The sequence below is a fragment of the Nycticebus coucang genome, chromosome 16 (assembly GCF_027406575.1).
Source record: "Nycticebus coucang isolate mNycCou1 chromosome 16, mNycCou1.pri, whole genome shotgun sequence".
Taxonomy (NCBI): Eukaryota; Metazoa; Chordata; class Mammalia; order Primates; family Lorisidae; genus Nycticebus; species Nycticebus coucang.
The window spans coordinates 91,032,073-91,053,208 of record NC_069795.1 but is presented as its reverse complement, the minus strand read 5'-3'; the positions used below and the strand labels follow the sequence as shown (position 1 = coordinate 91,053,208).

At 44.5% G+C, this 21,136-nt stretch overlaps 1 protein-coding gene across 2 annotated transcripts in view; it reads right to left on the bottom strand.

Annotated features, from left to right (window-relative positions):
* Positions 1-8,904: 8,904 nt before the first annotated feature.
* The window catches only part of MCF2L2 (MCF.2 cell line derived transforming sequence-like 2), a 269,445-nt gene continuing 257,213 nt past the window's right edge, over positions 8,905-21,136 (bottom strand). The window contains exons 26-28 of one of the 2 annotated variants that reach the window (XM_053565128.1): positions 11,337-11,425; positions 10,583-10,692; positions 8,905-10,498 (exon numbers count right to left, since the gene is read on the bottom strand). In XM_053565128.1, the coding sequence (XP_053421103.1) occupies positions 10,363-10,498; positions 10,583-10,692; positions 11,337-11,425 (335 nt within the window). In that variant the 3' untranslated portion in view covers positions 8,905-10,362. Of the gene's footprint in view, positions 10,499-10,582; positions 11,426-21,136 lie in introns of both variants that reach the window. The other variant, XR_008374913.1, reaches the window with a different exon arrangement.

Sequence of the window (21,136 nt, the reverse complement as noted above, 5' to 3'; positions counted from 1 at the left end):
TGAAATACCGTAAATATATATTTGGTCTTCATCCCAGGTTCTCGGCATAGAGCTCCTAAAATCCTTGTAACTTTCTGCATGATAGGAGCTTCTTTTGTTATAATCTTTGGTCTTAGTCTGAGATTCCTGACACAGACTTTGGCTTTGGAATTTCTTAAGTGATAGAGGTGGTAAGACTGCTTCTACTGTCCATAACAAGCCTACCCCCATTTTTCCAGACAGAGTGTTAACTCTATCACCTGGCTAACAAGCCCCTTTTAATCATATCAGAATGTATGATAATGAGGTGACTATTGTTGGGGGAGGAGCGCCCAAGACAGCTTTGGGATGGGGGCTGAGATAAATCTCAGTCCAACCCCCTGATCTTTAAGGAAGGAAGAAGTGTAATGGCCAGGGATTTTTATCAGTCATGTTTAGGTAGGCTGGGCACCTGTAGCTCAGTGGCTAAGGTGCCAGCCACATACACCAGGACTGGTGGGTTCGAACCCAGCCAGGACAACAACAACAACAAAAGCTGGGCGTTGTGGCGGGCTCCTGTAGTCCCAGCTACTTGGGAGGCTGAGGCAAGAGAATTGCTTAAGCACAAAGCATTTGACGTTGCTGTGAGCTGTGACACCACAGCACTCTGCCGAGGGTGACACAGTGAGACTCTGTCCCCGCCCCCCAAAAAAATCATGCCTATGTAACAGAATCTCTACAAAAAGTTCCTGAGACCTGGATGGAGAGAAGCACTCCTCCTTCGTCTTCCTTGTATTTATTGTCCTTTGTTGGTGCTGATGAAACAGGCGGTCAGCGGACTGATGAATGTACAAGCTCGAAAGAGGTGAGACTCTCCAGAGGTGCAGGAGAGCCGAGCCACCCAGTAACCTCCTCCGTGGCTGCAGGAATCCCCAGCTACCTCTGCAGCGATATTTATTGAAACGCTATACAACACATGTGGGAGCCTAAACCATGTGCTTAAGGATTGCTGCGTGCTCTTTTCCCCGGACTCTACTCCCACCCTTACCCACCACAAATGTTCAAGGCCCAACACCTGCTCACTAAGGAGCCACCAATCTTATCTCATTAGACCATTCAAATGCTTGAGGGCTTGTCTCCAGGCTGCAAAACAGCTCCATACCGGCCAGGAGATTGTCCTGCTCCCAGCGTTTCCCTCAAGAACCGGGAACTGTTCTTATAAGCATGGTATTCAGTCTACTACGTCCTTACTTAAGCAGTGACATTGGAACAAAGCCCCATAGAAGGTGAGGGAGTGAGCCATAGGATTATCTTGAGGGAAGAACACTGTAGGCAGAGAAGGAAATGAGGCAGTGTCCCTAGAATTTCTCTGCTGGTTCTCTGCCAGGTGGGGCTGGGGAACATGCATCAGTGGGATCTGGCCAAGCGCCAGGCCCAGCCCTTACTGTCAGTGCCTTTCTGAACACTGTGGCCCAGCAACCCCTGTCAGCTCATCCTTTTGCCTCACATGGCACCTTCGTCCCTGTGCCTGAGCACATGCTATCCCCCAGGCAGGTGCCCATCTCCATCCAGAGAAAACACTTGCTCCATAAGACCCATCTCTGACATCATCTCCCCACCACATCAGGATGGGTCACTGACAGGGTTCTGTGCCCGGAGAGTATTTGTCACACGGTGTTGTGATTACGTTTCTATGTCTGTCTCCAATGGACTAAGAGTTTCTCAGTTATCTCCATGCCTCTGTGGTCTTGCCTGGTGTCAGCACCTTCCTTAGGACAGATGAGTGCTCAGGAAATAGGTGCTGAGTGAGTAAATACACACATACATACATGTTCTTATGGTCAAGTAGGATAACATGGCCTGATAATGCAGGAAGAAGAATCTAAGGTTACAGATTATAGATTTGAAAAGAACTTGATTTTATTGTGCAAACAGTCTACAAATTTGAGACACACTCTATCAAGAAAGATACTTTGTTGTTAGGAAAGGGAATGGGAGAAAGGGGCCCCACAAAGAATTTAAAGCTCTGAAAATTATCAAAGAACAGTGCTGGACAATTGTTTGGAGGAGCCCCTCCAGACAGTCTCTACCCTCTTTTGGCCCCCTACTCAAAGCATTTCTTTATGAACAAAGTGAGACATGATTTTTGTTTTCTTGAATTCTAAAATGATTTTCTTGAGTCTTAGGAAAGAGACTCCTCTCACGTGTTTGTTGGCCCACTCTTTTCAAGAAACAAATCAGAGAAGATTCAGCCAGATCCCATGATTTTAAGTGAGAATCACCCTTAACAATTCCGAAACAACTCTAAAATTAAGTAACTCCAATGCCAAGTGCGCTGGCTATGAGCCATGATTTCTCATCTTCCAGCCCACTCTTCCACTCTCTGCTGTGCAGGCCAGGCCAGGCCACACTCCTTCCTGTGCACCTGGGCTCCTGCCGGCATCCCCCCAGTCTTCACCCTGAGAATGATGGTTGGCTCCCGTAGCAGCAGTGTGTTCATGGTTGCCATTTTCACAACACTCCTGTAAGCAGCCTCACAATGCTCCCCTCGGAGACACCAGCTGGGCCGGTTAGTCCCTCCTCCGAGTGACCCCAAGCCAATCCCCTGAGCCACCTTCTCCTCAGTGGATTAACCTCAAGCCTTGTGGCCACCTGCAAGCTTCTGATACCTCCTGTCTCTTTGTTCTCTTAACTCTGGGCGTGGTAGCTGCTTCTTGCAGTTGAAATCTACATCATATCTCAACACCACCTTTTTTGCCTTTTTTGTTCTGTAATAGTTGGGTAATAATTATTTATATTAAATTCTCTCTGTTAAAATAAGATACAGTCTTCCCTGGTTGAACACTGATTGATAGACCAAGTAATTCTAACTCTAAATAACTTTGAAAGTAAATCTAAAAGTGAAATAAATAAAAATAAATAACAGAAAAAGTTTCAACGGCAAAGATATACTGAAAATAACTGAGAATAAGTGACTCTGAAAATAATTCAAATACTAAACATCTCAGATTAAAGATGGCAGCCGAGTAACAGCTTCCCTGCAACTGGGAGCAGCGAGACTGGGGAGACAAGACTCCAGGCATCTCTGGCTGGTGGGATCTGCCTATAATCATCCCTTTGAGGATACAGGGAGCCAGCAAGGGACTTCTGGACCCCAAGAGGAGGACAAAAACAGTGGAAAACTGGCAAGTGGTTGCGTGTGTTCGATCGACCTAATCACGCCGGCAACCCTAAGTACAAGCAGCAGTGAGACGGCAAACCGGAAAGGCCTTACCTGTGAACTGTTTTGGTGTTCTTGGACTTGGCACTCAGTTGAACTGCCTTGGGGAGAGCTTGAGCAGGAGTGTGGAGAATTTTGGGCATTGTCTGGGGCCCCAGACTGAGCCACTGAGCTGGGTGCAGGAAGCCATTGTGAAAGAACTGCCCTGGCAAGCTCCACCCTCAGGGTCTCAGAGCAAGGATTGGGCAGGTCAAAGTAACCTACTGACTGAGCAGCCTAAAGGCGGGGACTGAGCTGCCTTACAGCCTTAATCCTTAGGGGCAGAGTGAGACGGTTTTGGCACACTGGAGCCTTAGGCTGTTGCCCTGGGTAGAGTGCCGTGATGTCACAGCTCATAGCAACCTCAAACTCCTGGGCTTGGCGCCACCCAGACCTCCCTAAGAGCTGTGCAGTGACCCCCAACTGGTGACCCGCACCCTCCGGGCCTCCACATTCCCTGACCAGGAACTGCGGGAGCCACGCAAACCTGCGTCCTCACTCCTGTGTCCTCCCAGCTTCCACACTAGCCTGTTCATCTGGACAGGGACTCTGGTAGCTGCGTGCCCTTTGGAGCCCTCCCTGCCTCTGTGCAGAGCTCTTCTCCTGGCCAGAGACTGCTGGAGCCTTGGGCTCTCTGTGCCAAAGTCACTGGGCGCCTGGCACTCCCAGAACCGTGCGCACCATCCCCAGCCCTGTTGCTAGATCCGGGTGTGTCACAAACTGGAGCTGCTTCCATAACCAGAACTCCCTAGCTAGAGCAGCCCCAGAGGAACTACACAGGGTCACTCCCTACAAAGATCAAGCAACAATAGAGTGATCCCGCTGGGGTCTAATCTTGGAGAGACACCTCCCCAACTCTAAGGACAGCCAGAGGCAACAGTGAAAAACAATCATGAGGTGAAATCAACAGAAAAACTCTGGCAATATGAATAATCAGAGTAGATCAACTCCCCCAAGGATCAATGGGGCAGAAACAGCACAAGACCCCATGCACAAACAAATAGCTGAGATGTCAGAAATTGAATTCAGGATCTAGATAGCAAATAAGATCGAATTAGAATTCCAAAAGTTATCTCAAGAATTCAACGGATTCAAAGACCAAATGACCAAAGATTTCGACACATTGAGATAAGAAGTTGCATCCCTCAAAGATCTGAGAAACACAGTAGAATCCCTCAGTAACAGAATGGACCAAGCAGAAGAAAGGATTTCTGACATTGAAGACAAAGCTTTCGAATGCTCCCAAACCCTCAAAGAAGAAGAGAAATGGAGAGCAAAAACAGACCACTCTCTCAGAGAGCTCTCGGATAATTTGAAGAAAACCAATATTTGTCTTATAGGGATCCCTGAAAGTGACGAAGTGGCTTCACAAGGCACAGTCTCTTCTCCATGAAATTATGAAGGAGAACTTTCCAGACATGCCAAGAGATTCTGAAATACAGATAGCAGACAGTTTCAGAACTCCGGCACAACTCAACCCAAATAAGACATCCCCCAGACACATCATAATCAATTTCACTAAAGTTAATATGAAGGAGAAAATTCTGAAAGCTGCCAGACGAAAGCAAACCATTACCTACAAGGGGAAGAATATCAGAATAACTGCAGATCTCTCTGCTGAAACCTTTCAAGCTTGAAGAGGATGGTCATCGACTTTTAATCTCCTAAAACAAAATAACTTTCAACCCAGGTTCCTGTACCCAGCTAAACTGAGATTCATTTATGATGGAGAAATTAAATGCTTCAACGACATGCACATGTTGAAGAAATTTGCCACAACTAAACCAGCTCTCCAGGACATTCTTTGACCTATCCTCCATAAAGACCAGCGTAATTCTCCACCATAAAAGTAAACCCACCCAAAAAATTTCTGATCAAATTCCAACTTCCACAGTCACAAAAGGATTAAAAATGTCCACCAGTCTCTTGAAAGGCTTATCAATACTCTCAATTAATGTGAATGGTTTAAATTGTCCTCTAAAGAGGCATGGGTTGGCGGACTGGATACAAAAACTCAAGCCAGATATCTGCTGCATCCAAGAATCACATCTTACATTAAAAGACAGATATAGATTCAAGGTGAAGGGATGGTCATCTATATTCTAGGAAAATGGAAAGCAGAAAAAATCAGGCGTTGCAATCCTGTTCGCAGACACAATAGGCTTTAAACCAACCAAAATAATTAAGGATAAGGATGGACACTTCATATTTGTTAAAGGTAATACTCAATATGATGAGATCTCAATTATTAATATTTATGCACCCAACCACAATGCACCTCAATTTATAAGAGAAACTCTAACAGACATGAGCAACTCGATTTCCTCCACTTCCATAGCAGTTGGAGATTTTAACACCCCTTTAGCAGTCCTGGATAGATCCTCCAAAAAGAAGCTAAGCAAAGAAATTTTAGATTTAAACTCAACCATTCAACATCTGGACTTAACAGACATCTACAGAACATTTCATCCCCAAAATACCGAATACACATTCTTCTCATCAGCCCACGGAACATACTCCAAAATTGACCACATCCTAGGCCACAAATCTAACCTCAGCAAATTTAAAAAAATAGATATTCCTTGCATCTTCTCAGACCATCATGGAATAAAAGTTGAACTAAATAACAACAGGAACCTGCATACCCATACAAAAACATGGAAGCTAAACAACCTTATGCTGAAGGATACATGGGTTATAGATGAGATTAAGAAGGAAAGCACCATATTTTTGGAACAAAACAACAATCGAGACATGAATTACCAGAACCTCTGGGATACTGCAAAGGCAGTCCTAAGAGGGAAATTTATAGCACTGCAAGCCTTCCTCAAGAAAATGGAAAGAGAGGAAGTCAATAACTTAATGGAATATCTCAAGGAACCGGAGAAAGAAGAACACTTCAACCCCAAACGCAGCAGAAGAAAAGAAATAACCAAAATCAGAGCGGAATTAAATGAAATTGAAAACAAAAGAATTATACAACAGATCAATAAATCCAAAAGCTGTTTTTTTGAAAAGATCAATAAAATAGATAAACCTTTGGCCAACCTAACCAGGAAAAAAAGAGTAAAATCTCTAATTTCATCAAGCAGAAATGGTAATGATGAAATAACAACAGACCCCTCAGAAATTCAAAAAATCCTTAATGAATAATACTACAAGAAACTACTCTCACAAATATGAAAATCTGAAAGAAATTGACCTATACCTGGAAGCACGCCACCTACCAAGACTTAGAACGAAGCGGAAATGTTGAACAGGCCTATATCAAGTTTTGAAATAGCATCAACTATACAGAATCTCCCTAAAAAGAAAAGCCCAGGACCAGATGGCTTTACGTCAGAATTCTACCAAACATTTAAAGAAGAGCTAGTACCTATACTACTAACCTCTTCAAAAATATAGAAAAAGAAGGAGTATTACCCAACACATTCTACGAAGCAAACATCACCTTGATCCCCAAACCAGGGAAAGACCCAACAAGAAAAGAAAATTATAGACCAATATCACTAATGAATATAGATGCTAAAATACTCAATAAGATCCTCACAAACAGAATCCAACAACACATCAAAAACATTATACACCATGACCAAGTCGGATTTATCCCAGGGTCTCAAAGCTGGTTCAATATACGTAAATCTATAAATGTAATTCAACACATAAACAAACTTAAAAATAAAGACCATATGATTCTTTCAATTGATGCAGAAAAAGCTTTTGATAATATCCAGCATCCCTTCATGATCAGAGCACTTAAAATTGGTATAGAAGGGACATTTCTTAAACTAATAGAGGCCCTCTACAGTAAACCCACAGCCAATATCGTATTGAATGGAGTCAAATTGAAATCATTTCCACTTAGATCAGGAACCAGGCAAGGTTGCCCATTGTCTCCATTGCTCTTTAACATTGTAATGGAAGTTTTAGCCATTGCAATTAGGGAAGAAAAGGCGATTAAGGGTATCCACATAGGGTCAGAAGAGATCAAACTTTCACTCTTCACAGATGATATGATCATATATCTGGAAAACACTAGAGATTCTACTACAAAACTTTTAGAAGTGATCAAGGAATATAGCAATGTCTCAGGCTACAAAATCAACACCCATAAATCTGTTGCCTTTATATATACCAACAATAACCAAGCCGAACAAACAGTCAAGGACTCTATTCCTTTCACAGTACTGCCAAAGAAGATGAAATATTTGGGAGTATACCTAACAAAGGACATGAAAGATCTCTACAAAGAACTATGAAACTCTAAGAAAAGAAATAGCCAAAGATGTTAACAGATGGAAAAACATACCATGCTCATGGCTGGGAAGAATCAACATTGTTAAAATGTCCATACTGCCCAAAGCAATATATAATTTTAATGCAATTCCTATTAAAGCTCCATTGGCATACTTTAAAGATCTTGAAAAAATAATACTTCGTTTTATATGGAATCAGAAAAAAACCTCGAATAGCCAAAACATTACTGAGCAATAAAAACAAACCAGGAGGAATCGCACTACTAGTCCTGAGACTGTACTATAAATCCATAGTGATCAAAACAGCATGGTACTGGCACAAAAGCAGAGAAGTAGATGTCTGGAACAGAATAGAGAACCAAGGGATGGATCCAGCTACTTACCGTTATTTGATCTTTGACAAGCCAATTAAAAACATTCAGTGGGGAAAAGATTCCCTATTTAACAAATGGTGCTGGGTAAACTGGCTGGCAACCTGTAGAAGATTGAAACTGGACCCACACCTTTCACCATTAACTAAGATAGACTCTCACTGGATAAAAGATTTAAACTTAAGACATGAAACTATAAAAATACTTGAAGAAAGTGCAGGGAAAACTCTTGAAGGAATCGGCCTGGGTGAATATTTTATGAGGAGGACTCCCCAGGCAATTGAAGCAATATCCAAAATACACTACTGGGACCTGATCAAACTAAAAAGCTTCTGCACAGCTAAGAACATAGTGAGTAAAGCAAGCAGACAGCCCTCAGAATTGGAGAAAATATTTGCAGGTTATATCTCTGATAAAGGTTTAATAACCAGAATCCACAGAGAACTCAAATGTATTAACAAGAAAAGAACACGTGACCCCATCTCAGGGTGGGCAAGGGACTTGAAGAGAAACTTCTCTAAAGAAGACCAACGCAAGATCTACAAACACATGAAAAAAAGCTCATCATCCTTAATCATCAGAGAAATGCAAATCAAAACTACTCTGAGATATCACCTAACCCCAGTAAGAGTAGCCCACATAACAAAATCCCCAAACCAGAGATGTTGGCGTGGATGTGGAGAAAAGGGCAGACTTCTACACTGCTGGTTGGAATGTACACTAATACGTTCCTTCTGGAAGGATGTTTGGAGAATACTTAGAGATCTAAAAATAGACCTGCCATTCGATCCTATAATTCCTTTACTAGGTTTATACCCAGAAGACCAAAAGTCACAATATAACAAAGACATCTGTACCAGAATGTTTATTGCAGCCCAATTCATAATTGCTAAGTCATGGAAGAAGCCCAAGTGCCCATCGACACACAAATGGACTAGCAAATTGTGGTACATGTATACCATGGAATACTATGCAGCCTTAAAGAAAGATGGAGACTTTACCTCTTTCATGTTTACATGGATGGAGCTGGAACATATTCTTCTTAGCAAAGTATCTCAGGAATGGAAGAAAAAGTGTCCAATGTACTCAGCCCTACTATGAAGCTAAATTACAGCTTTCACATGAAGACTATAACCCAACTATAGCACAAGACTATGGGGAAAGGGCCAAGGAAGGGGAAGGGAGGCAGGAGGTTTTGGTGGAGGGAGGGTAATGGGTGGGGCCACACCTATGGTGCATCTTAGAATGGGTACAGGCGATTGCACTAATGTAAACAGCTATGATTTAACAATAAAAAAAAAAGAAAAAAAAAAAGAATTGAAGTCAGGTACTATGTGGCTTCTAACCTTTTCCAAAAAAAAATACTAAACATCTCAAAAACTCTGAAAACAAGTCCAGAAAATATGTTCAGAAATGAATTAACTCTCAAAATGAGAATTAAAAACCAAATAACTAAAAAAAAATAAGAATAAATGGATATAACATTAAACAATTTAGGCTATAAAATACCTGTGAACACAAGCAACTCTAAAACTAGATAAGTGGGGGACAACCCCTTAAAATAACTAAAAATATTTCACTTTGAAAATAAATAACTCTACACTAATTCAAAACTTTCAGTAAATTTTTAATAGTCAAATAAATAAATGTAAAAATAAATAGCTCAAAACTTTTAATAACTTAAAATGGAATACCTATGAAAATAAATAAGAGATCATTGTAACGATAGATCATTAAAAATAACTTCTAAGTGAATTAATTTTAAAGTATAAAATTCCTAAAACAAAATATACATAAATAACTGAAAATTAATAATTGAAAAGTAACCTTGAAAATAAAATAATTATAAATCAGTAACTAAAACTATAGAGTTAAGTAACTAGAAAGCTAAAAATAAATGAAAATAAACTAATAAAACAAAAAAAATTATAAAAGTGAAAATAAAATTAATTTAAAAACTAATAAATCTACAGGTAAATATTTCAGAAATTAACTTGGAACCAACCATCTCGGAAGTGAAACAGTCATACCACCAACACAGGCACCGTCTTATCAGTCTCCCGGAGACTCTGCGAAGGGGGCACCGCTCCTGGGTGGGGCTGAGCTGCTCAAGCGCCTCCAAGGGTCAGGCTAAGTGGTTCTCAACTGATTCCCGAGTAATTTGGGGATGTCTGAAGGCATTTTTGATTGTCACAATTTGGAGGCGGGAAATAGGGGTGGCACATTACACCTAGTGGGTAGAGGCCAGGGAGGCTTCTAACCCTCCTTCAAAGCAAGGAAGGCACTGCCGCAAAGAACTGCTTGGCCCCAAGAGCCAGAGGGCAGAGGCTGAGATTCCAGCCCCGAGCTGAGCCCTGCGTGGGCTCTGGGCTCCTCTCGCCTCTGCGGGCGCCGTAAGGAGCCCCGCGGCGGGCAGAAGCGGCTCCGCGGGCCGGACGTGGGCCGGGAAGGCGTCCCTCGGCGTCCTCTCCCTGGGACGCTGGCTGCACCCGGCGTCCCGCCGAGCCCAGGAGGAGGGTCAGTTCTGCAGGGAGGACGACCTCGGGCATCCTGCCCTCGCCGGCACCGCCTCTGCCCAGGGACCTGCCGTGTCCCCCGCGGGAGCCAGCACGCCCGGGGATCCCCCAGCTTGCTCTTCGGTGCCGCTGGACGCCCTGAAATTCCAAAAAGACAGTCAGAGGCGCAGCCGGCAGCAGAGTCTCGGGCTTGCCTCTCCCCCCACACCCCCGCGCACTCACGTTTCCTGCGCACCGCCTTCTCCTCCCGGGACGCTTTCTCCCGGCTCTTGCAAAACCCATCTGGAGGGACAGGTTTCATCACTGTCGTCCGACCGGAAAAGTCCGGCCAGCTGGAAGAGAGAGGATGGAGCGCACCCTCAGTTGGGGAGGGCCCAGGCCCCGCAGGGTGACCCCGGCTGGCAAGGTGTGGTGGGGTTGGGGCACAGTGGGGCCCACCCCAGTCTCCCACCTGGGCCACTCGGGGTCCCCGCTGGTGACACACCCGTTAGCAGTGGGAGGAGGGCCCAGGCCATGCAGGGTGACCCCCGCTGGCAGGGTGAGGTGGGTGTAGGGCACAGTGGTGTCCACCCCAGTCTCCTACCTGGGCCACTCGGGGTACCTTCAGGGGGACGCACCCGTTAGCAGTGGGGGGAGGGCCCAGGTCCGGCAGGGCGACCTCCGCGGGCAGGGTGAGGTGGGCCCCACTGTGCCCCACCCCAGTCTACCACCTGGGCCACTCGGGGTCCCCGCGGGAGCCCGGGTGAAGACTGGAAACCAGCGCACCGCTGGGGAGACCGCGCTGTGGGGACGTGAGGGCGGGGCGGCTCGAGCCACCGGAGAGTCCCGGGACCTCGGCTTGCTGGCTTAGGCCGGGTCCGTGCGGGTGAGGATCATGAGAAGGAAGCAGAGAGGGACTGGACGAGAGGAGGGGCGGTGGGAGGAACGGGTGGACTGGAGAGCCAGGAAGATAAAAGACGCAGAAGAAAAAAGTTACGCTGAGAGCGCTGCTCTCCTTTTCCAAGTCTTCCGCACCGTCACTCGCCTCAAAGGTTTCCGTGGAGATAAAGTCGCTGCTGGAGGAGCCTTGGGGAGAGAAAGGGAAGGATCAGGCCGCTGTGGGGTGGCAGGACGTCCCTCTGTCCCTGCAGGATGTAGCAGGCGGTGCGTGACTCTAGCACGGCCTCCCAGTTTCCAGCGCCTGCTGCCCCAGGGCCTCCCCCTGGGCGGTGAGGGGGTCTGCGATCTCCATGCTGCCTTTCCAGGCCTGGAATCCTGTGACTGACTGAGAAGTGTTCACGTAGTGTTCATAGTCCTACCTCCCAATTTCTCCAAGAAAGCAGTCATTTGTTTACCAATCTTCTTACCTCCCTCCTCCTCTCTCTCCTCCCCCCCTCTCCCCTTTCTTGCCTCTTTTCTCTCCCATAATTAATGCTGGTTTCCCATGTCTTTGGCAGCCTCTGCCAAGTGTATTTCTCCATATAGGAAAATTAGAGGAGCGAGCAGGTGCATCCTGCCTCTCTGGGATGACTGGATGACTTAACCACCAGCCATGTCCATGGCACACCTATTATGTCCCTGGGATTGTGCTGGACACTAGGGAACAGCATCTATTGCCAAATACTGAGCAACTGCTTTGTGTCTGGTGTGATGTTGGGTGTTTGCCAAAATTTAAGCTGCACAACAACCCTGTAAAGATTTCAGCCCTATTTACAGATGGGAAAACTGAGATAAGACAGCTGAAGTCATGTGGACAAGTTCTCTTGGCCTGTAAGCACTGCATCTGGATTCTGCAGCATTTTTGCTTTTCACTCCCTCCAGTAAGACAGGGTCTCTGCTGTACACTGTCCATAAGTCAGGCTAGGGAGCTGAGCATCGCATCAGTATCCCAACTTGCCAGAGCCCCAGACTGAGGGTCACGTCAGTAATCCACACCCTAGGAGTCAGAGGGCAGGACCGTGTTTAGGTGAGAGTCCAGTGGGAGGGGGTCAGCAGGCCTTGAGGGTGGAGGGCATTCTGGGCATTGGCATGGCTGGAAGACAGGTACACTGCAGCATAAACAAGGGCCTCTGGGGGCAAGTCCCTTCTGAGACAAACTGCAGCTGCCCTGGCTGTGCCCTCGTGTGTCTCCCCCATGGGCCCTGGGCTCTTGGCAGCAGACACAATATCCTATTTGCCTGGAAGCCCCCCTGGCTCCTGGGAGAAACCCAGAGTCCTCAGAACTGCAAACCATAGAGAACGTCCTGCAGTCCGAGCCCCAGCTTTACAGGGAGGAAAGTGTTGCTCACAGGGATCCAGTCAGCGGCGGTCTGTCGAGACCACATAAATGATCACATGAGATGCAAATTGACAGTACACGCTGCAAGAGGTGAGGCTTCCCATGGGTGCAAGATAGCCCAGAGCACTTCTCACAGAGTCCTTTTATTGAGAAGATACATAATGGGTGGAAAGATTACTAAGCAAAGACATGCAGGGGCTACGTGCTTGGTGAAATGATCTCATAGGTGCCAAGAAAGTTTGTACTCAAGGAAATGATCTTCAAGGGTGGTAAGGGAAATGATCTCCAAAATACTACATGCTATTTTTCTCCACTAATCCTTCAAGGAACTGCCATAAAATGCTTAAAGTTTAACATTAGCCTTACTACTACACAACTGAACTTTGCTCCTCCAGAATTACTGAGTTACTTGGTGGCTTGCCTTCCAAGTCACAAGAGATTTCTAGGCTTGCCAGGAGAATATCTTGTTCTCAGTAATTCCTCAGATGAGTTATGATATTGGTGACTGTTGTAGTAAGTATGATGTTTAATCCTCTATAGCTGTCATTGACCACCAGGATGTGGGCATGGTGGGAACTGGCTCAAGGCCCCGTGGGGGGCTCAGGAATCGAGTCAGGGTGAGGACCAGGGTGTCCTGACACCTCCTGGGCCATGTTCCCTCCTTCACCCAGGCCCTTCCAGTCCCAGCTCCCTGGGATGCCTTTTGCTGTCTTAAGTCACGTGTACATTTAGTCCCCTCCTGCATTATGGGCTCTGTGGTCCTAAGGGTTTTAGATACTAAGGAGTTGGCAGCACTGAGGGGATCCCAGAATCTCAGACTCAGGGACTGGCCAGTCACAGGCATGTGAGTGAACAAATGAGAGGTCCACTGCCTGGTGACTAGATGTGAGTGCGATTCTGACTGTCACTCGCCAGCTGGGTGATCTTGGTTAAGTCACCCTCTCTGACCATCAGTTTCCTTATATCTAAGAAGGAGCTAATAATATCTATTTTGCTAGTGTTTGTATGAGGATTAGCAAAAATTTTGATAAAGTAAAATGCCTGGTACATTGAAGAATTGAGTAAGTAACACCTATCGTGATTATTGTTGATAGTAATTACAATAATACTACAGAGAGGGTCTCAGAACAGCTCTGGGCACTCCAGGTGTTCTATTATTACTTAAATTCAGGGGAGATTTATTTGCAGTTGCCTCATCTTCAGGGAAGGATAATAAATAGCTTTAAAAAGAAACACAGTGAAAACAAACAAACCCCTCACAGGATCTTGATGAATATTCAGATTGATTACAAAGTTGTATGTGCATTCTTGGAAAATGAATGGAATGACTCTATCCCCAGCCACGGTCTGGCAATATGTTGGCCAGGTATACCCTTACCTACCAGAGTAAACATAAAGGTGTTGGTGGAAACGGACAAAAAGAATGGGAGAGGTGTCTGTGAAGATTCATGTTGATAAGGACTGGGGAGTATTCTCTTTTCCCTTAGTGGACAATCTTTGCAGCATACATCACATAAATCCTGCAAAGTTCAAGGAATCTAGTTTTAGCGTTTAATGTCTAGAATTCTAAGTTTTTATTTTGCTTAAGAAAATTTAATGAGGGCAGCGCTGTGGCTCAGTGAGTAGGGTAGCGGGTTCGAACCTGGCCCTGGCCAAACTGCAACAAAAAATAGCTGGGGGTTGTGGCGGGCGCCTGCAGTCCCAGCTACTCAGGAGGCTGAGGCGAGAGCTGGAGGTTGCTGTGAGATGTGTCACCACGGCACTCTACCGAGGGCAAGAAAGTGAGACTGTCTCTAAAAAAAAGAAAAAAGAAAATTTAATGAAATTTATTAACAAGTGAACTCATTAGTGATTATGTGCCTTGTCAGAATACATATTTTTTGCAAATTATGAAAAATGACTTTGAAGACAAAGTCATGGCTTTTCTCTTGGTGTCCACTAGAGGGAACAAATGGATCAGGGTAGAGCCTGCTAGTTCAACGGCAGCTCTTATTCTATACATATTAAATGGGCAAACTATTTTTTTTTTTGTAGAGACAGAGTCTCACTTTATGGCCCTCGGTAGAGTGCCGTGGTCTCACACAGCTCACATCAACCTCCAACTCTTGGGCTTAAGCGATTCTCTTGCCTCAGCCTCCCGAGTAGCTGGGACTACAGGCGCCCGCCACAACGCCCGGCTATTTTTTGGTTGCAGTTTGGCCGGGGCCGGGTTTGAACCCACCACCCTCGGTATATGGGGCCGGCGCCTTACCGACTGAGCCACAGGTGCCGCCCTGGGCAAACTATTTTTAATTTTCTTTTGAGCTAGAGTTTTCTCTATTCATTACAAGCATATGTAGCTTATTTTTATTTTTATTACCTACTTGTTTCATTCTTATAGCTTTATGTGTACAAATTTTTAAGGACCATCTCTATCACATGAATTAAAGTGTATCATTTTTACTTTAGGGAAGGCTAAGAGTTGCCTTAAAGTAATGACTGAACTCCTGGGCTTTCCTTTTCTTCCCTTGGAGGAACAGTGGATAACTATTTGCTTAGAATTACATGCCAACACAGCTGTAGGCACTAGCCTGAGAACTTCATCTCATTTAATCTTCACAGCAAGACAGTATAGTTTTACCTTTATTTTGTAATGATAAAAATAATTTAAGCACAAAAAGGCTAAATAGCTCATCCAAAGAGATGAAGCTGGATTTGAGCCTGGGTCTGTAAGATCTCAGAGTGCTTCATCATTGCGCTGTGCTGTTAACCAAGCTTTCGTCCTCTAGGATTTAATACATGGGGTCATTTTCTGTCTCATCCATCCTGGTAGCTCTTCAGAGCTCGCAATAGGAGAAAGCTTCAGAATGTTCCAAGTGATACTAAGCTGGATTAAGAACTTTTGCTTAATAATGCAGAGTATAAACTTGGATGTCTAGGCTGGTCTGTAACTGAAGTGTCTATTTCACTTACAAGCCTGTCTTTGGCCAAGAAGGAGGGAATCATTCCTAAGCATTCAATTACTTGCTTTCAGAGTCTACATATTCTCAGGGCACATTTCTTTGGATGCATTTCTATTGTCAAAGTCCTTGCCAGCTTCCAGAACTGTTTGAGCTGGCTGTCTTAGACTCTGAGCTGCTAGGAGCTGGTGGCAAAGAAACTTCAGTACTAGGAAACTACCTCCTAGCTCAACATCAAGCTGCCCTCAGTTTGTTCTGGGTTAGAACAGGTCCAAAGGTGTGTGCTAAAAGTGAAGGACAAGTCTATCTGGGGTCAGTCAAAGCCTCGCCCATTGCATCAGAGATTTAGTGGAAAATTTTTGATAAAATTCAAATATAAAGCCACCCAAACTTTAGTATGGCTCCAACTTAAAAAATCATGCATTTCTGGCTCTGCGCCTGTGGTTCAAGTGGCTAGGGTGCCAGCCACATACACCAGAGTTGGCAGGTTCAAATCCAGCCTGGGCCTGTCAAACAACAATGACAATTACAACCAAAAGCATTCAATTAATTGCTTTTGGAGTCATTTAAAGCTGGCAGGGATTTTGACAATAGAAATGCATCAAAAGAAATATGCCCTGAGAATGTGTAGAATCTGAAAGCGATTAATTGAATGTTTAGAAATGATGCAGCCAGGCGTTGTGGCAGGCGCCTGTGGTCCCAACTACTTGGGAGGCTCCTCCCCTTAAGCCCAGGAGTTGGAGGTTGCTGTGAGCTGTCATGCATGGCACTCTACCCAGGGCAACAGCTTGAGGCTCTGTCTCAAAAAAAAAAAAAAAATCATGCATTTCTATAGACAAAAAGTAGGGGAGAAGATACTTAGAGTGGTTATATCTGATGTGTATTTTTATTTATACTTTCCTATATTTTCTAAATTTTTGACAGTTTATACATATAGTCCTTCTGTAATAAGGAAAGGAAACTTAAAATAGTTAAATTCAATTGATCAGGTATCTGTGAAATAAACTACCGTCTATACAGAGAGGACCATTTGCTAGAACTTCTTTTCTTTATCATAAATACTAGTATGTGCCAAATAAATTTGAATAACAAAAATGAAAGTAAGAAGAATTATCTTGAGGCAGTAGGCTCCAGTACTGCACAACGACCCCCTCCCTGCACCCCCTTGAGGAGGAAGTAAAAAGCAAGAAGTAAGAAGGGAGAGGTAATGGGGCCCGGATTGGGAAAGCAGGATGAGGCTGCCCCAGTGAAGCCGCGGGTGCTGGTAAGGCCTACTAACCCTATAGTTCTTGTTTTTAAAAATAATTTTTGCTCAGCCTGCTAGACATACCAGAAATTACCAGTAGTCACCACAAAACCATTTCTGTATGTACCAGTTTGTAAAACCTGGTAGTTTGCTTTGCTGGCTCAACAAAAGCTATTTTAGCTACATATGTTAACCTATATAAACTCTGTCTTAAAGCTGGAAGCTGCTGCCCCTCTTGATTTTCTATCATTGGGGTAGCTGGCTGGCTGGTCTCAAATAAAAGACTCCTATTGAACTTTTCAATTTGTCTGGTGGTCTTACTTAGCATATCATTACAATCTAAGCCTAAAAGGAAATGCTACCGGCCCCTCTGCAGGCCTTATTGTAGTTCCCTTATTGGATCATTTCTTTGCTAATTTTTATAGCATTTCCTTTTAGAGAATTCACAGGCCACCTCCAGGACCCTGGGGGACCCAAAAGGGGAACTGCAGTAAGGCCTGTAGAGGGGCCTGTGGCTCTCTAAGGTCTGCCGACAAGATCTTTCTCTGTGAGCTCTAAAGTAGAATAGTTGTTCTCATTTTACGTATCTTTCAGTTGGCCAGGGCTTCGCAAATCAGAGACAAAAGTGAATTCGGAATTCATAATTTTCAGCACATTCCAAGCTAGTAAAATATTATTAGATTAATGCTTTGTTTTCACTGCCAGCTTCCACAGCATTAGAAACAGCATCCCACTGTTCTGATTGTAGGTACTTAGGAAAATTCCCCCTGCCCCAAGTCCCCAGGTCTTATCCCTATTGGCATGAAGAGTCCTATCACTTTGTCCTCATTCCATTGGACGAGCAGGCAGAGAAAGCCGTTATCACACAGGGAGAAGTCCCTGGTCCTGACCATGATGAGGAGGGAGAGCTGCTACTTCATAAAGGCAGAGAGGACACTTGTGACAATCAGGCAATGCACTGGGACATCTCTCAATCCTCCCATACCTAGCTGTAGCTCTAAATCAACAAGCAAAGGAACCAGAGCCTAATAAGAGTCTGCATGCCCACAATGCACACCACTTGCACGAGTGTCAGATGGGGCGAGGGGTGTCTAGAATGACTAGGAGAGAGACGATGATCTGAAGGTACAACAAAGGACCAACTGCAGCAGCAGATGGCAGATACAGGTTTAGTTGGACTCTTACTTATATCCCCTAGAGCAGCGGTTCTCAACCTGTGGGTCGTGACCCCTTTGGGGGTTGAACGACCCTTTCACAGGGGTCACCTAAGACCATCCTGCATATCAGATATTTACGTTATGATTCATAACAGTAGCAAAATTACAGTTATGAAGTAGCAACAAAAATAATTTTATGGTTGGGGTCACCACAACATGAGGAACTGTATTAAAGTATTACGGCATTAGGAAGGTTGAGAACGACTGCCCTAGAGGAAGTGCCTCCCTTGGGAACTGAGACCTCTAGACCCCCTGGGACTAAGGGCTCAGGGATGGGAGAATGAATTCCACATGGGAGTCACTGAAGTGATAATGAGCAAGGTCGCTACTCTTTTGACTTCATGGCTCCCATATTCTGCCTACTGGGGACACAAGCACTATAAAGTGGCCATTGGCTGAAGGCACACACTGCATCCTGAGGGACAGCACCCTATCCCCACAACACCATGTCCAACTGCTGCTCTGCCTCATCTTCAAGAGGCCCTATTACACTACTCTATCAGGTTGGCAGCTTCCAAACAGGGTGGTGAGACAGTGGGTCCTGTGGTCACATGTCCACAGCTTCATTTGCCATAGTGAGCCTCTTGATCATACACTGTACTTCTGGCTTGAAGGGGGTCTGATAAAATCAATTTGTCTCCTGAAGTGATGGTACCAAAGTGGGGTCTCAGTATTGATCTCTGCTGGCAGGTTGGACATATAACAGTGGTAACAGCTAGATCAGTCTTGGTGACAGGGAGCCTGCACTGCTGGAGTTATGAGCAGCCTCCATTTGATACCAAGGCTTCTCTATATATGTAAGCCTATGATGTAGGCACTGACTGACATCTCCTGGCCAAGTCATCCAGTTGGCTTTGTCATTGGGTACTTAATGCAATGGGTCTTTTTTGGTGGGCATTAGATCACAAGATCTTCACGTTTTGGGCTCATGCCCATAGGTCTGTGTGCCTCTTCCCCAGTCAGGTTATGTTATAATTTGATCCTAGTTATTGCTCTGGAAGAGTCAGACAGGGAGGTGGGGACACATTTTGAGAATGCCATTATTTGGTATGCCTCACCGGAGATTTCTGCATAATCTCAGGGGTCAGGAAAGGGTCTATTTTACAAGAGGAATAGCCTGCTGCTACCAGCCTAGGAGGTGGTCAAGGGCATGTAGCCAGTCATCCTCATCCAAGTTTTAGGGTCCTTCATCTTCATTATCAGAGCCTAACTTTACCTGCTCATCTATTGGCAGTAAGAGCCCAAAATGACCAAGTGACAGACTGGCCTAGGCTAAGGAATCATCCTTTTCTTGAGTTCTACCATTTTCACTTTAGCTCAGTCTGCTCTGCAGTAGGACATGAGGGGCTAAATGCTGATAAGAAGGCCCTCTGAATATCACACTGTGTGGTTTTGTTTTGTTTTGAGATACAGTCTCACTCTGTCACCCTGGGTAGAGTGCAGTGGTGTTGTCTTAGCTCATAGCAACCTCAAACTCCTGGGTTCAAGCAATCTTTTTGCCTCAGCCTCCTGAGTCACTGGGACTACAGGCATGCACCAAAATACCTGGCTAGTTTTTCTATTATAGTAGAGACAGAGTCTTACACTTGCCAAGGCTGGTCTTGAACTCCTGAGCTCAAGCAATCCAGCTGGCTCGGCCTCTCAGAGTGCTAGGATTACAGGCATGAGTGACTGCACTTGGCCTCTCATGCTGTGTTTTAAATTGGTGATTAATCTGAGTTCATCACTTTCTCTATTCAATACATCATTGGTGCCTCCCAATTGCACCTTCCTGATAGGTATTTTCTCCAAACCTCTCAAATGCTAGAGACATTGCACCAGCTGGTATACCACTGCCTATCTGTATCTGATCCCAGGTCTTAGTAACTGAACTACTACAGCAGACCAGAGACCAGGACTCTAAATATTCCACTGTACTCCAGTGATGGGGTCCTCATGGACCCAACCCCAGAATCCCATTAAAGATTTACCTCCAAATTATAAAAGCCATATGTGACAAACCCACAGCCGACATTATACTGAATGGGGAAAAACTAAAAGCATTCCTACTTAGAACTGGAACCAGACAAATTTGCCCACTGTCACCACTTCTATTCAATACAGTGCTGAAAGTCCTAGCCAGAGCAATCAGACAAGAGAAGGAAATTGAGAGTATCTATATGAGGAATGGAGAGGTCAAACTATCACTCTTTGCTGATGATATGATCTTATATATATCTAAAACCCCAAAAGTTCTGCCAAGATACTACTGGAATTGACAAATTCATTCAGCAAAATCTCAGTTTACAAAATCAATGTACACAAATCAGTAGCATTCATATACACCAACAGCAGTCAAGCTAAGAATCAAACCAAAGAATCAGTACCTTTCACAATAGCAACAAAGAAAATAAAATACCTAGGAACATATCTAGCTAAAGAGGTAAAAGACCTCTACAAGAAGAACTAGGAAATGTTGAGGAAGGAAACACCATAGGACATAAACAGATGGAAAAACATATCATGTTCATGGATCAGCAGAATCAACAGTGATAAAATGTCCATACTACCCAAAGTGATTTATAGATTCAATGCAATCCCCATTAAAATACTAACATCATTTTTCACAGATCTAGGAAAAATAGTTCTATACTTTGTATGTAATCAGAAAAGACCCAAGATAGCCAAAGCAACCTTAAGCAATAAGAATAAATTGGGGAGCGGCGCCTGTGGCTCAAGGAGTAGGGCCCCGGTCCCATATGCCAGAGGTGGAGGGTTCAAACCCAGCCCTGGCCAAAAGTCACACACACACACACACACACAAAGAATAAATTGGGAGGCATCACTTTATCAGACTTCAAGGTATATTACGAGTCTATAATAATAAAAATAGCATAGTATTGGTATAAAAACAGAGGCATACATCTATAGCTCAGAACAGAGGACCCAGATATAAAACCATCTTCTTACTGCCATCTAATCTTTGACAAGGCAGACAAAAATACTCTGAATACTCTTCAGAGTATTCTGAATAAAAGAATCCTTATTCAATAAATGGCTCTAGGAAAATTGGATAGTTACATGTAGAAGACTGAAACAGGATCTACATCTCTCTCCACTCACAAAAATTAATTCATG